Raw genomic sequence first — 15,047 nt, 5'->3', positions numbered from 1 at the left:
CCCCAGCTGACCACGGGGGTATTCCAGACCGCACGATGTCAGGGTCAGCATATAAAGCTGGGGGGAGAACAAAGGGAGGGAGGGACATTTGGAGTGGTGGCGTTTGTCTTCCCAGGTCACCGTTGGGCATGACGGAGCCCAGCTTTCCTGGAGATGGCTGAACAGCGGCCTGCCCGTGGGAAGAAGTGAATGAATTCCTTGTTTTGCTTTGCTTGTGCGCACTGCTTTTACGTTACTTATTGAACTGTCTTTATTTCAGCCCATGAGTTTTCTCATTTTTACCCTTCTGATTCTCTCCCCCATCCCACCGGGGCAAGGGGGAATGAGAGAGCAGCTGCGTGGGGCTCAGTTACCAGCTGCAGTTAAACAACACTGCAGAAAAGAAAGTAACTTCTGAAGACAGCATCAGACTAATAAACAATAAGAATGATAAAGTCTGGAAGAACAAAGGATGGAGTAAGAAAGCATACTCACTACCTATTACAGAATCATTCTCACACCTTTTCCTGTAGCATCTTATGCACCCACTAGAGAAAGACAACCACGGTTTTCACAAATCTCTGTTTAATCCAGCCAGGTAATAGTGAATATTCTGGATTTTGCTTTTATGGCCAAAGTCTCCTGGCATGTTACTAAAAGACCTCAAAAGTTTGAGGCCTACCGACACTCTCTTTTTTTCATGGCTCAAGGCTTCCTCTCACCTGTCAATGGTACAGTATGGGAAGACCTACCTACACCGGGAATGACAACAAAACGTGTCATCATTATCCCCATCTACTGGGGGGACATAATCAGACACCTGAACTAATAAAATTCCATAAAGAGAACAAGTTCTAAAATAAAGATCTCTACCTGGAAAATAATTGCAATTCTTGTAGGCTGTAACTCTTTAGTTTAGGTAAATATTCTATCAAGGAAATCTACAATTATCCTTGAAATCATTGATTCCTTTTGAGTTTAACTCAAAGTAAGCCATTCATACTTCACAAACATGGAAAACTCAAAAGTATTTCTTGCATCTAAATAACTTTTCATGCTTTCAAAGAAAAACAAGTTTGTTTTGCAGAATGAAAAGGTTTCCCCACAGAAATCTAAAATAACATTGGGAACATCAGCACAGCAAGTTACAGAACTTGAATGTTATTTCCAAAGGTACTTAGCCTACCTGAAGGTCATTTCCAAAATCAAAATTCCATTACTTGCAACAGCTGTATAGCAAAATAATCTGCAAACATAATCCTACCACTCCATAGAGAAAAACTTGGAAGTTTGCCTGAAAAGTCTCTATTTCATGAAAACAATCAATTAATATTTCTGTAGAACTACCAATCAGCACAATTATGATTGTTAAAATTTGAGTGTTTGAGTGGTATTAAGTTTGAAAATTATCACTTTAGCAGAATAACCTACATCTATGCATAAAAAATTTGCTTCTCATATACATACACAGAGGAACCACTGAACTGACCAAAGTAACAATGCTAACGAAGCTTATTTTCCTGCCCTAAGTCTTCTCATTTTTTTTGACAAGTAATTTTTGGCATTTTTCTAAGCAGGGGGCTAATTCTCTTCATGCACCTGCTTAGAACAACAGTTTATCTCTTCCTTATTAATATCCATAATTGTGTTTGGATTAGCAGATGTTTCTGCAAACTTCTTCCTGTAAAACCAAACACTGGCATTTGCATAACCTTCAAAGATTTGTATTTAAAAATATTTGGTAATGAACTCTGAAATTTGAAGTTGTACTTTTAAGTAACATGTAGTCCTATCATAAAGCACTGTAATAGATTACATAAATAAGATCAGAAGATGATAACCTACTGACGTTTACAGCAAAACATGTTTTCACAAAAATATGCTAACATTTTAAAAAATTTTCAGTACTAGTAAGGAAAATCAGTTCTATTTAAGAAAACGACTTACAGTATTTCCACAAGATATTACACAAGTTTTTCCAACACTTTAAGTAAGAATTACCAGCTTCTTCTAAGCTTGCTTTCCTTAAGTCAGCTAACTAAATTGAAAGAACAGAAAATCATATTAAATAATAGATCTTAGTTGTTTCTGCCATCAGTGCTAAGCTTCAGGACAAATTTACATATGTCTGTGTAAAAACAGATACATTCTAAAAATAAGTATGTAGTTACCTCTGACTGTCAGAAACTGTGACAAAATACAGGAAAATTCCACTTGATTGATTGAAAAAAGAGTGTTTTAGTAGCAGGGAAAGCAATATTACAAAGACAATCATACACATCAAACCAACGTAAAATGTTTATCTTCAAATCCTGATTCAAATCAGCAGTATGCTCACATTCTGTAGGTGCATGTTTTTACTAAAAGTGCTTTCTGCGAGTACAGTTATTCAGAGGTATTTTTACATCTATGAAGAATATAATAAAGAAACCCACATGTTTAACTTCGAAGTTTTTTCCCCTCTCTTTGTTCAAAAGCTAGTAATATATTTCTGATTTTACTCAAATATGTGTAAGGTACATATTTGTATTATGAAATTTCAAACACAGTAAAAATACAAAATACTAGCTTAAAAGTACAAATAAAGTTTATTTAATTATACCTAGAATAATTAAAGTACCTTAGTATTGCTCTAGTGCTCCTTACCACTTACCATATTATGATGCTGTCATATGTAAAACCTAGCTTTTCTTCAGCATGGCCAGCATTACACAGAAGCTGAAAGCAAAAGAATGTATTCATTAATTACAACTCTTCAAAAATAACTATGTAAAATGTAGCTTTCTGGCAATGCTTTTTAAGAAACCTGAGAAATTTCATATATGGCAAGGGGAAGCATATAATCTTCAGACTACCCTGAGAATTTCTGATGTCAGTATTCTGTTTATATACCACATACACACAGATCTATGGTTTCTTATATGAGAGAAAAGCTTGTACAATCGTGTAAACTGCCAGCTGGTCAGATTTTCAACTCCAGATTGCTACTTGGGCAGTTGGTAAAAAACCCTGAGGTCAAAGCACATCTGCATTCAAAAAGAGGGCTCTGGTGACAGCTTTGAAGCACAGATTGACACTGATGGTCCACTGTCATGTTTTGCAACAGCACAGGCCTACAAAAAAAATAAAAATCAAAAGGTATTGCCAATGGTAAGTATCCTGTAACTGACATTTGGCCTGGCCCGCCATTGTTCCCACAGAACTTGTACCTCTGAAACAATCAGTGCAAAGGTTGAATTTATGCACACAAGAAGACACCTATAACATTGTGAAACCTGAACACTTCAACCATATCCATCCATTTTGAACACAAGACTCAAGATTTACAAGTGCACTTTTTACATGCAAAACCAATCTCAAAAGCAGCAATCTGGTGTGTACCAATGCTTTAGCCTCTTGATGAAAGGGAAAGTGTCTCCTCCATAAAAGCTGACTCTGTTCTCCTTTTGCAAGAGTGACAAAGACATTCCTGGCAATCTCATTTACTACCCCTAGCTAAAATTATAAAATACTTTATTATCACATCCAAATCCCAAAGCATTTTTCCAAGCACTTCACTCAGGTGACTGAGTGCAATAGCTTTGCACTTTGTCCTCTCATGTGTTCAGTTCTGAACCGACACAGTTATTTTCTCCTCAGTGAGGAATTCAGTAAGTGTTTGTGCTAACTAGTAAATACCCTCACTCTGAAAGTATTAATATATCTCAAAACCCATGCCACATTCTTTACATGTATTTACTGCTAGCAATAAGAAGTTTATAATAAACTAAACAATTAAATTAAAGCTACTGTGAGTTGAAATAATTAATATGTTCCATGCTCCTGTTCTACTGTTCAACTCCACCTGAAATAAGAGCATATTGCACAGAAACTCTGCTTTTAAGTGAAGTCATTCTATTAGCATGACGATTTAAATTCAAGCAATATGTAGGTTTATGCTCAACAGGTACCAAGTCTTCCAAGGATCACTCAACATTTTAAAAAAAATAAGTGATAGTGAAATAGAAAGGATACAGAAATAAGCGTAATGATAATGCTGAAATCCAAAGTTGTTCATGACAGAGATTATCAGATCGTCCTGAATCAGCTTCACATTTGGGCTCAAATAAGCTAACTGAAATAATCTGGATTTTGCGTTTTTCTTAACAGTGGCTATAACCAAAGATTATTATAAAACCTATGGGAAGTTATTATATAACCTCCCCCCCCCCTTTGAAATTTAAGTGATAATAAAACTAGACAATTGGTGCATTAACTGCTTATGACAATATGTCACTTCCTAGCATCAATCTATTTTTATGCCATGTTGTTGAACTGCCTAAGGCCACCACTGCTGCTTTAGCATTTCTATTGACATTTTATGAACTGTAAAAATTGGCTGGCAGAGTGTAAGCAAAACTGTGTGAGAAGATAGTGAGTAAAACCAGTGCATTGTTCAGTTTCAGACAAGTACATCAATATTGCTTAGCCCAATCATTTACACATCTAAATCTTTCCCCATCATTCCACCCCAGACATAAATGAGAAATCCTAGTTTAACATACCAGATTATCTTTGACAGTCTTTTTTCCTACTTTAAACAACCCATAGAATTAGTTTAGATGTAGGAAAAAAATTATATTTGAGAAAGCTGCTATTGTGTCCACTAGTGCATTTCTGAAGCAAGCCTGCTACCATTGCACTTACTATTGGTTTGCATCTTCAGCAGTCCCAAGATGAAACCAAAGCAGATGACATTTTTCAGGAATTCACCTAGCTTGCTACAATTGCTACAGAGTACTCAGTTCACTGGATGAGTTCTAGTCTAGTTGTCAGTAACCACTCTTAGCCTATATAGCTACATATAGCGCAGTTACTAGCTCCTCAATGCCAATTGTTTTCCTCTATACATGTGCTCCCACTGCATATACATACCCTCACTGATGTAGAAAGAAACTTGACCTTATCTTATACAGTCAGGTAACATCACGATAGTTACAACTTTCATCAAATTTAATTGCTGTGTGGATACAAATTTCTGAATGTGATGGTAATTACTAGAGTGTTTGATGCTGTCTGTGTATACACATGAAATTTCTCACAGAAAATAAAGAGATAAAATCGGCTAAAAAACCTAAGAAGACTAGCTACTTTAGCTATTAGTTTATTCTCATTCCAGTGGGCTGCTGTCACTTATGTACTAGCTTTCCTTCCAATTTACACACAGTAGTGTGCTTACAGGATTTCCAGCTAGAAAAGAATTTAAGAGATGGAAAGCAAGATCTGAATTCAAAATGCTTCAGTGAATTGAAAGGAGTGCCCAAACTCAGTGAGAAAATTCAATAAAATAGAAGGAATGCTGTAACATATCCTTCAGGGTACCACATACTAACAGGCATATGAAAACTGAAAGAAGTCCAGCAGAGAAATATAAAATGTCCAGAACAGATTTGGAACATTAAATACAAAAAACAGATTTCAAAAGGAAAGCAAGAACTGTAAGTTACAGCAAGCTATAAACTCAATGAGTTAGTGACATAATTTCGGGAGGGGAGGGGAGAAATTTTACCTTTAGAAGTACTAATAGTATTGCATGAAGTTTGAGGTTAAGAGATATTTTTCTGCTTGACAGGCTGCTCTCAAAACAGCATGAAAAACAAAATTTTGGGTACCACATTTTAAGAGCTGACAAACTGGAAAAAGTGTAGCAGAAAATGTACAGTACAGCTAGAAAATACACCCATGATGGCTGAGCCATCGGGTTTATTTAGTCTGGGCAAAAAAAAAGCCTTGCAAACATAAGGTTGGATTGATGTATGTTTAAAAGTGGAAAAAGTCATGGAAGCTGCTATAAAGAAGATACTGTTCAGCTAGTCTCAATGCTTTAGGTATCTGCTCAGTGTCTGGTCTTACACTATAGGGAAAACTGCAACTTTCTTCTCATTTCACCTTCAAACACAAGCAGGCCAATGATAATAGCCCAAATGCAGTGATTTTTGTAGATGGCTGAATTCTTGACAAGGCCAAACTGTCACATGTTTGACTGTAACATTTAACAATGAATATGCATATCACTGTAGTATAAATCTCTAAGCAAGCAGTACCAGAACACTAAAGTCTGCTTTTGACTAATTACATTGTTATATTTCACTAAAATAGCAACAGATTACCATATAGTGCCTGGAATTATGCATATTTGTGATATATATATATGTGATATATATATATAATATAGATATTTGTGAAGAACACAACAACTTTTATATAAAATGTATGCATTTATATATACAAAATAAATTATATACTTCAATATGTATACATAAACACACAGTATACTTTGCTTGTTAAAACTGCCAATAAGTCAACTCTAAAATTCAGGATTTTTTAATGTAATAGTCAATGAATGGGAACAGCACAAACTCTTTGAGGGTATGATTCAATATTAGGACAAAATGCTACTTACACTAGGCCAGACAGTGACTAACTTACAGTGGTTTTTTTCATGTTTACTGTCAGCTATGAGTTTTTCATGCTACTTGGATGAGTCATAGCAATGTGAGTAACACATCAACATGTCTTGGAAACAGTAGCTCAAAACAACAAAACCACAGGAGGTCAACAGCATACACAAGTTGGGTGCACAAGGAGACCAAAGGTGTTTTTAACAAAAGTTACAGCAATTACTAGGTAAAAGTATGATACTATTCTATGCATCCAAAATATAATTATTATATTGTAATTTTGGAAATAAAGTTTGAACCATCACTGGTAATATTTATGAGGAGACTACTTAATAGATCCTAGCCTTAGGAGAAACCCCTACTGAAACTGTGGACTGGATTTAGACCCATTAGCTCTCCAGATCTGTTCCAACAGCTGAATGTCCCTATCTGCTACATACTTCATCATGAGATTTCAAGTTTTGCCACAGTGGTTTAGCTACTTGGATGGGCACTACAGTCAGTCAGCGCTGCATTCAGATTCTAAGAGTCTTTGGTTTTGCAAAAGACAGCCAAGACACTAAAATGACAGACTATGAATCATAGACAGAATCCATGAAAGCCTCTATTAGCCCCAAACTCAACCCCCATCCTAGTCAAGTTCAGCAGCATGGTCAAAACCTAACATACAGCACAACAGTAGAGCCTCAATAAATAATCACAGACTTAGTTTTGAGTAGACTGCAAATACCATTTTCCAAATCACTGATGCTATTCAATTGGTAAATTTAAGCTAAAAATGAATTAAGTTTCATTTTGACCTTAAAGAAGCACCTTTTTAAATGAAAAATAGAAATTCCTCTAATAACACCTGTGGATCTTTTTTTCTGTTCATTATTTAAATATGCTCTTAGGTTTAAAAAGTTATGAAAGATCTCCCTGAACCCAACAATGGAATAAGCCTTCTATAATAAAGGATTCTAAACACATACTTCAAATCCGAAAGATATTTTCCACTAGGTACATGCAATTGTACAGCTCCTTCTGGTTTTCAGTAATTTATCACTTACTACTTCTCACGGGGGTGGGGAAAACCCCAAAGTAGTAACAATGATGTTCTGGTATTAATGAGCAGAAGCTGGGAAACTTCAAGGCGCTTGCCTTACATAGCTGGCCATATAAATGAAAAATGGATAATCTACTCAGTTTACTGAAGCCAAAGGCACATACCAAGCTTGGGAAGTGCTGTGACAACTGGAAGTGTCACTGACCATTTACTAGAGGTCAAATCCTCAAAGAATTTTCAGATCAAAATTCAGGTTAGCTTAAATAGTGATGCAGGTCATTTGAAAGAAACAAGACTATTTTGTCTAATATAGGTCAGGCAGTACTTAGAACATTTTTTGCCCATGAAACTGCAGCTTCACTCAAGTGATAAGCAACAGACAAGGAGAAAAAAAAATAAATCTCCAAGTCTGCCACTGCTGCAATTCAGAACAAAACATACGTTTCCATAGCCCAAGTATTACCAGAGTGGGAACACTCATTTCTTGGAGCAGAAAACTTACAGCATCTGTTGGGCAAGAACAACGCATGTTCTGCAGACAAAGAGCCAACAACATGAACATTAAGGCTTTTACCAAGAAGTACTAGCTAAAACTTGATGAATGAAATGCAAGTTTTTGTAAAATATCATGTATACAGCATACTATGCACAGTAAGTATGGGTGCTGTGGGGACCTGAACATCACTAGTTAACACTTCTCTTGATGGGCAAGACAAATGAAAAGGGAGTTACATCTCTTAGGCAACCAAGCTTCATACAAAACACCTGCCTTATGGTATCATTCCTGCAGGTAAAGTAACAAATGCTGTTGACTGCTGACCATCATTGTTAAATATTTTAAATAAAATTTATTAAAAATATTTAACTTCTGCATAAAATAGTGGAGCCGAGTTCAGCAATTTTTAAAGGGTGATTAATTTCCTTCTCCTTAAGTAAAGGGGGTGGGGGGAACAAACCCCATCTTAGAAATCTAGTCTTCTTTCAAGGAAAGAAGCCTGAACTTAGCATATCTCAGATATCTTGAAATTAACACAAAACTTAATGTTTACCGTGATCTGTCAGGGAAGTCCACATTAACTTACATTAATTGTAATTATCAAAAGAGCAGAACAGTATTTCTTCCAAATGCATTTTTTGCCCAGTCTTTGAAGGAAAAATCTGTTGCAGTGGCAAGCAACTGCTTAGGTTGGTGCTAGCATTTTCTTTTCAGTATAATTATATTCTTAGCAGGAAAGTTAAATTTTACAGAATTTCTGTATTTTTTCCAGAAATATGCTATTAAAGAGATTTCAAAGGTCCTTTCCTTGTCCATAGGGCAAGTATCTTTGGTAACTAGTAGTCTTTAAAAAAATGCAAGAATTTACAAGCAAATGAAGTTGATCTTCATTATAATTCCAAGACAGGGTACAAAAATAACCAGCTCTTAGCCTATCTTCCCCACACTTGTATCTCAAAGGGAGAACTGAGACTGTATCAATTCATGGTGGAAGACCAGAGCACAAAGACGAAACAAAACTGTCTCCCCAGGCTCCAGGCTTTCACTCTTAACCACTGGAATGAAAAACACAGAATTGTTCCAACCACAAGGCAGACAATACAATACAATTTGCAACCTTTATTCTATTTTCATAACTGCATTTACAGTTCAAACAAAAATAGGAAGAGTTTGCAAAACCGTATGTACAAGTTATACATTTATAAAGCAGATATTCCAGGAAGATGAATATAAGAACAAGTGCTAAATATTAAATAGAGTAGGATGATTCCCTTATACAGGATCACTCTGATGCAGAATCAAAACCAGGTTATGAAACACACACTATGCCTTCAAAAGTCGTATTTAATTTTATCAAGTTACTTTTCACAAATTCATCATTTCTTGCTAGCCTTAAGTCCAATTTATGATCACCTTCCTTGTGTTTCTGTATTTTCCATTTTTAACAATTTTTCAAAACCATCTTTTAAAAAGAATTTTTGGTTTGTACTTTAATTACAAATTTAGAGGTGCTAAACAATTGATTTTCAGTAGTAAAATCAATAGTGTTTTAAGATTCGTAGTTTCACATATTGACTTTTCACTAGGAATCATGCACCTGCAAACCTAATCCAGCTCTTCAATTTTAAGCCTACCAGAGAATTTGGAAGGACTCACGTTTAAGTTTCCAGATCAGCAGATAAATGAAACACAGCTATGCACCAGCTTATGCTAGCAGAATAAAGGGCTTTCTTGCAACAGTTTGGAATCTCAGTAAAAACAGCAGCATTTTGTCAGTGGTGGGTGTCCAACAGACACCATAAGGCAATGACCCAAAGAAAGTATTTCAGTGTAAATTCAGTTCCCCAGTGAATACTATGCACCTACATGTGCTCTGAACCAACCTGGAGCATTTACAGATTTGTTATTAATGCACTAGAAGAGAAATGTATTTGCTATTGTGATTTTGTTCTCAGTACTCGCCCTCCTGCCAACTGAATCTCATACTACCACTGAAGTGGTGCTCAGTCTTACAAGGAGTGCTTTGAACAGCTGAGATGCATGCCCACTTTAAAGATTGTCATGCATATTTGTCATTCTCATATACTGGTCCCCCAAATCTGCTCTTGAGCATTCATTCTTTGACTTGAGATTGACTCAAAACTGTCAAGTAGCTTCCTGGTTATTTTAATCAATGGTTGTTACCAGCTCTTCTACAACAGTAATAATTTACAACTAACTTTACCCACAAAATTCTCCACTACTATCTTGTTTCTTGGCTACTGCTGATTGCAGGACACATCCTCCATCACAGAAACTTGTGTTTCATCTTTAGGCATGTTGCCTTATCTGTGGTGCTCTATCCAGAAGGCAGACAACTTACATGCTCCTTCTGAGTATCAGTCCATCTATTCGGGTAACTCTCACACTGAAGCTCCAATGCCTCCTAGCTCACTGACTGCAATGCACTTTTCCCTTGCCTTGATAAATGTAACACTGGCCCAACCACAACCATTAATGTTACAGACACCTGTTTCCTAACACCCTGCTCACCTCCCATCTGTCCTCTCTGCTCTTCTCCACAGGTTATTCACCTACCCAAAAAATGGCACTTGCTCTCTTTCTGAAGGCCTTTCACAGCCTCTTTCCTCAGCCTGTAGTAAGATTTTAATTCTTGCCTCCTGTCAGCTCACAGTGACAGCTTCCAACATACCCATCATACTTTCAGGCAAATATCTGTCACATGTCTATGATTTGGAAGCACGTACTTGGAAAAAGCACCTCAAAAATCAGCAGTACTGACAGCACTCCTAGAAATTGCCCCTTTAAATCTTTTTCACTATGAAAACTGCAGCGAAAGTTGACAGTTGCTGTTCTATTAGTGTCCAAACCACTGCATATCATGCTCATTGATACAGTCCTCCCCCTCACCGCACTTTGTCAGTTTACATCCAGAGTCTGGCATTTCACTTTTTTAATTCAGTTCTGTGGAGCAGCAACCAATTTTTGGCTCTATTTGCACAACTTAACCTATAAATTGGAGATATCAGAAGCCTGAAATCAGGCTTCTAAGCACTAAAATACTACAAAAACCTGAGCCAATAGGACATGTAGACAACGTTCAGCAGAATGCCGCCTTTACAAATTAGCTTGTCTTATTTGCTCACTTCCTCTCCCACAGTATGTAGATTTCAAGTACTGTTCCATGACAATAAGCTGTTTCATGCATCTCCCAGGCAATGTCTGATAAAGTAAATGCAAAATACCTTGCCTGTATGATCACTTGTTCTGACACTGCTTGAGCTCTTACCTTTGTAAAATTATTCAAGTGACCTAGTTTTCTCATATTTGAAACTCCTTGTAATTTGGCCACATTTTGGAGAATCTCTCTCATATTATCACAGGGTTCTGCAAAAGAATACAGGTTATTAGCAGATACAGTTGAAAAGAAAAATCTAAACATACATACAGCATGCAGTTTCCTAAATATAACTGGTACTCTTGGTCTTAATTAAGGATGCAGATCATTTTCACCTCAAGAAGCATCAATTTGATTTATGCTTAAAACCAAAACCAGGTATACCCAAGTTCTCTAGAATAAATGCTAAAACCCAGGGAGAAGAGACTCCAATTTTAAAGCAGATTTTCTTCAGTATCTTAGATTTACAATTGACAAAGAAATCCATTTAGTGTCTGAACCTCCAATCCTAACATCTTATAACTGAACAACTTTATCCTTAAACCTCTTCTAATATAAAGACAAGAAGTAAACCTAGAAGTAGAAAGACAGCATGTTACTGCCACACCAAACGACTGCTTTCCTCTAAACAAAGGGTTGGCTGGATTTGGGTAAGACAGGACTCTTTTCTGCCTTCTATATTAATTTCTATCCACTATCACCCTATGCTTTAACTAGAGGGCTAGGGCTTTTTAGTGACACGGGAAGCAAACTACAAGGTAAACAGGGGGACTAGGAATGTCTTTTCCTTTCTTCCCAAGGGTCCACCATCCCAACAACAATAAATCTCAATCCCACAAACCACAATTCACACAATTGATGACCCTGCATTCTGCTGGGAAATGGAAAAGGACTACCAAACATGATGAGAAAAGATAGTATAGCCACACCTTCATGAATAAGGCTGTGAGTTGAGGCAGAGTGGGACAAACAGCACAGACTGGGGCTGGGCAGACAGCTGCACGCAAAACTACTGTAACAGAAACTGCAGTAAGCTCTGTACACAGTGGTATTGTGGCAGAACAGGTTTCCAAGGAAGAACTCTTTTGCAGTCTTGGGATTAGACATCATGTGATAGGCACTACAACAATACTATCAACAGCACTGTAGTTTGAAATAAATGAAATACCAATGCCATGTTGGAGATGTGAACTGTTAGAAAGTATTACATTACCAAAAAAAAAACAAAACCCCAAACCCAAAAAATGCATTACATAAAATGGAAGTCTTTAGAAAAAGCCTGACGAATCTAAACACCAGACATCTGGAAAGCAGCAGAGAAGCCTTTTGTGGGTGGTGCCCCACACTAACTTCAGTAATAGAAGGTTGCCTCCCACTGCACTATGGACAGCTACAGCTGAATTTGTGTTGTATACATAGTCCTTTACTCCCCTGTTCATCCTGAAAGGATGTATATTTTTCATTACACAAAGGAAACAAAGTGTCCAAGATGTAAAGAAAGTACTTTCTTCACTACCTCTCTACTGGAGGTGATAAATAAAAAAATAATCAGCCTGGCTTGAGTTTGCTAGTTATGTCTGCTTTTTCAAATTTGTAGCTTTTAAGTTTTCAAACTCATCAGTATACATCCAGAACATATTTGGAAAGACAAGACCCTGTACTTGCACTACCATCAGGAATACTAGACAATACTTAAAGATTAAGACACCTACAGGAAGGCACCTGAATTAGGGTGTGTAAACCTGTAACCCACTGTAGTCAACTGGTATCTTGTCTACCAGCCAGTGAAGTTGAAAACAACCTGACTAGCTGCAAGATGCCTACTCAAGGGTAAGGTGAATCAATTGTATTGACTATACTGCTTATAATGAGACTTCAGCACAAGTACAGATATGCTACTGCCACATAATAGTGACTTTTTTCAAAGAACCAGTAAGATTTTGGGAGGATAAGGCAGGCTCCTAAGTGTGGGCATCAATCTTTATCATCACCAGTTTGATGTGAAATATCCTTTTCCACAAATCTAAGTCACAGCAATAAGCAAAATCAACTGTCAGATACACAGCCACAAGTACTGAGCTACCTTGCACAGCAGTATGCACGCTGAAACCAAACATCCAATAACTTTGAATGCAAATTGAGAAATACACATGCACCTCTTTGAACATCCCCCAAATCAAGGAAAAAAACCAAACAATATTTGATATGATCACAGAAATTAGAGACAGTTAAAATCTTACTAGATCCATCTCAAGTTTAGGACTCCTCTGCATAGTTTACTTTCCCAGGGCTTAACTTAGTTGGAGAGGTTTGCAATAGCACAAGCCATAGAAACAAGAGAACAAGAGAAATACTGAAGACAAGTAGGTTGGGATAGTTGAGATAGCACTACAAATAGTTTACATCACAGCCCCTAATTTCAAGGGAACATAATAGGAAAGGGAAAAAACTTCCTCATAATTTGGTTTCTCTGAAAATATATTTGGCTGACTTCTATGCTTTAGCCAGCCTTGGGTAATGGGTGGGAATTTCCCTGGCTCACACAACTTGTGGCGTAACAGAGTACATTACAGGTCCAAAAGAAAGATCCCAGGTAAGGAGACTTAAATCTCTCCAGAATGTTCTACTTCAATTCCCTGGAGAACAAGCAGCAAAAAAACCTTCCCGAAATGACTGGAAATATGCTTGTAAGCTTTAATTTTGAAGGTCAGGAAACCTCTTGTATGTCACTGACAATGAACATTTCTAATTCAGCTACTTGACACAAGTGGGCACTAACTCAGAAGTGAGCAAGTTGTGCTGTGCAGAAAGGCAGCCAATTTGAATGTGAAGAAACCAGGATATAATGATGCTACCACTCCCCACATCAACAATTCTGCGGCAACGGCAGACCGATATAACAATGCTACTTAATCAAAATGTGCAGTAATACCATTTTACTCTATGTGCATTTGAAAAAATGCAGTTACAGCAATTTTTCCTCAAGTTGTTCTCTTTCTGCTGAGAAAAACGCTCATATCTAGAGAGACAGAAAAGCTGAAGGAAAACCGTCTCTGTAGTACTTAGCAAAGCAGACAGGTATTTCCCAGAAGCTTCACTAGCAGGTAAGTAATTTGAAGCAAAGTGAGAACTCCAGTATAGGATCTGCAACACTGAAAAATTGAGAATAGACTTTTCCACTATCAAACTGATAATATGAATACAGCAAGTTAGCTGGCTTACACACACTTTGATGATATGAACACCACTACTACTGTAGAAAAAAACCAGACAATAAAAGTAGTAAGTACTAATTGCATAGTACCTCAGAAAGAACCAAGATTACAAAAGCTTTTTGGCCAAGCCTTGTCAGTTCAAGTCTTTAAATTTCAGAAGAACCTTCTTGCAAAGTCTCTTCCAAAAAAGTGAAAAAAAAGAGTTGTGAAATATTAACTTCAAGGAAAGACTTGCTATCCTGTGTTTTCTCTTCTGGAAAAGTATCATATATTAGAAAAGTAGAAAATTTACTCAAAGATCAAATTCACCACTGCCCATTTTCCCATCACAAGATCTTATGCAACAGCACTGAAGCTGGAGATGGATTAATGCAGAATGGAAAAAAAACCATGGTACAAAATCTGAGATTTATCTCTCAAAAGATTAAATATTATGGCCTTAACATATCATTGACAAGGACTTGGGTTTTATGAGGTTTTTGGTTGTTTGGGGTTTTTTTGGTGTTTTTTTTAAGGACCCAGTTCAGACCACTGCTGCAGAGATTTCTTAGCTCTGATTAACTTTTACTCTTTAGGTCTTCAGAATTTCTTGCTTTTCTATCTGAAAAAAAAAAAAAAAAAGACAAAGAAGAAAAGCTACTTGCTATAACTTTAAGACCCCTCAAAAGTCTATTATTTCCTAACTTACCTCATT

The 15,047-nt window shown here is 36.8% G+C and overlaps 1 protein-coding gene across 2 annotated transcripts in view; it reads right to left on the bottom strand.

Moving 5' to 3' along the window:
- The window catches only part of RICTOR (RPTOR independent companion of MTOR complex 2), a 73,089-nt gene extending 61,746 nt beyond the window's left edge, over positions 1 to 11,343 (bottom strand). For both annotated transcript variants that reach the window (XM_037374524.1, XM_037374525.1), the window contains exons 1-2: positions 11,250 to 11,343; positions 2,633 to 2,697 (exon numbers count right to left, since the gene is read on the bottom strand). In XM_037374524.1, coding sequence (XP_037230421.1) covers positions 2,633 to 2,697; positions 11,250 to 11,333 — 149 coding nt within the window. In that variant the 5' untranslated portion in view covers positions 11,334 to 11,343. The remainder of the gene's footprint in view (positions 1 to 2,632; positions 2,698 to 11,249) is intronic.
- Between the last annotated feature and the right edge of the window lie 3,704 nt (positions 11,344 to 15,047).

Source organism: Falco rusticolus, chromosome Z (genome assembly GCF_015220075.1).
Source record: "Falco rusticolus isolate bFalRus1 chromosome Z, bFalRus1.pri, whole genome shotgun sequence".
Lineage (NCBI taxonomy): Eukaryota > Metazoa > Chordata > Aves > Falconiformes > Falconidae > Falco > Falco rusticolus.
This window is presented reverse-complemented; position numbering and strand designations above follow the sequence as displayed.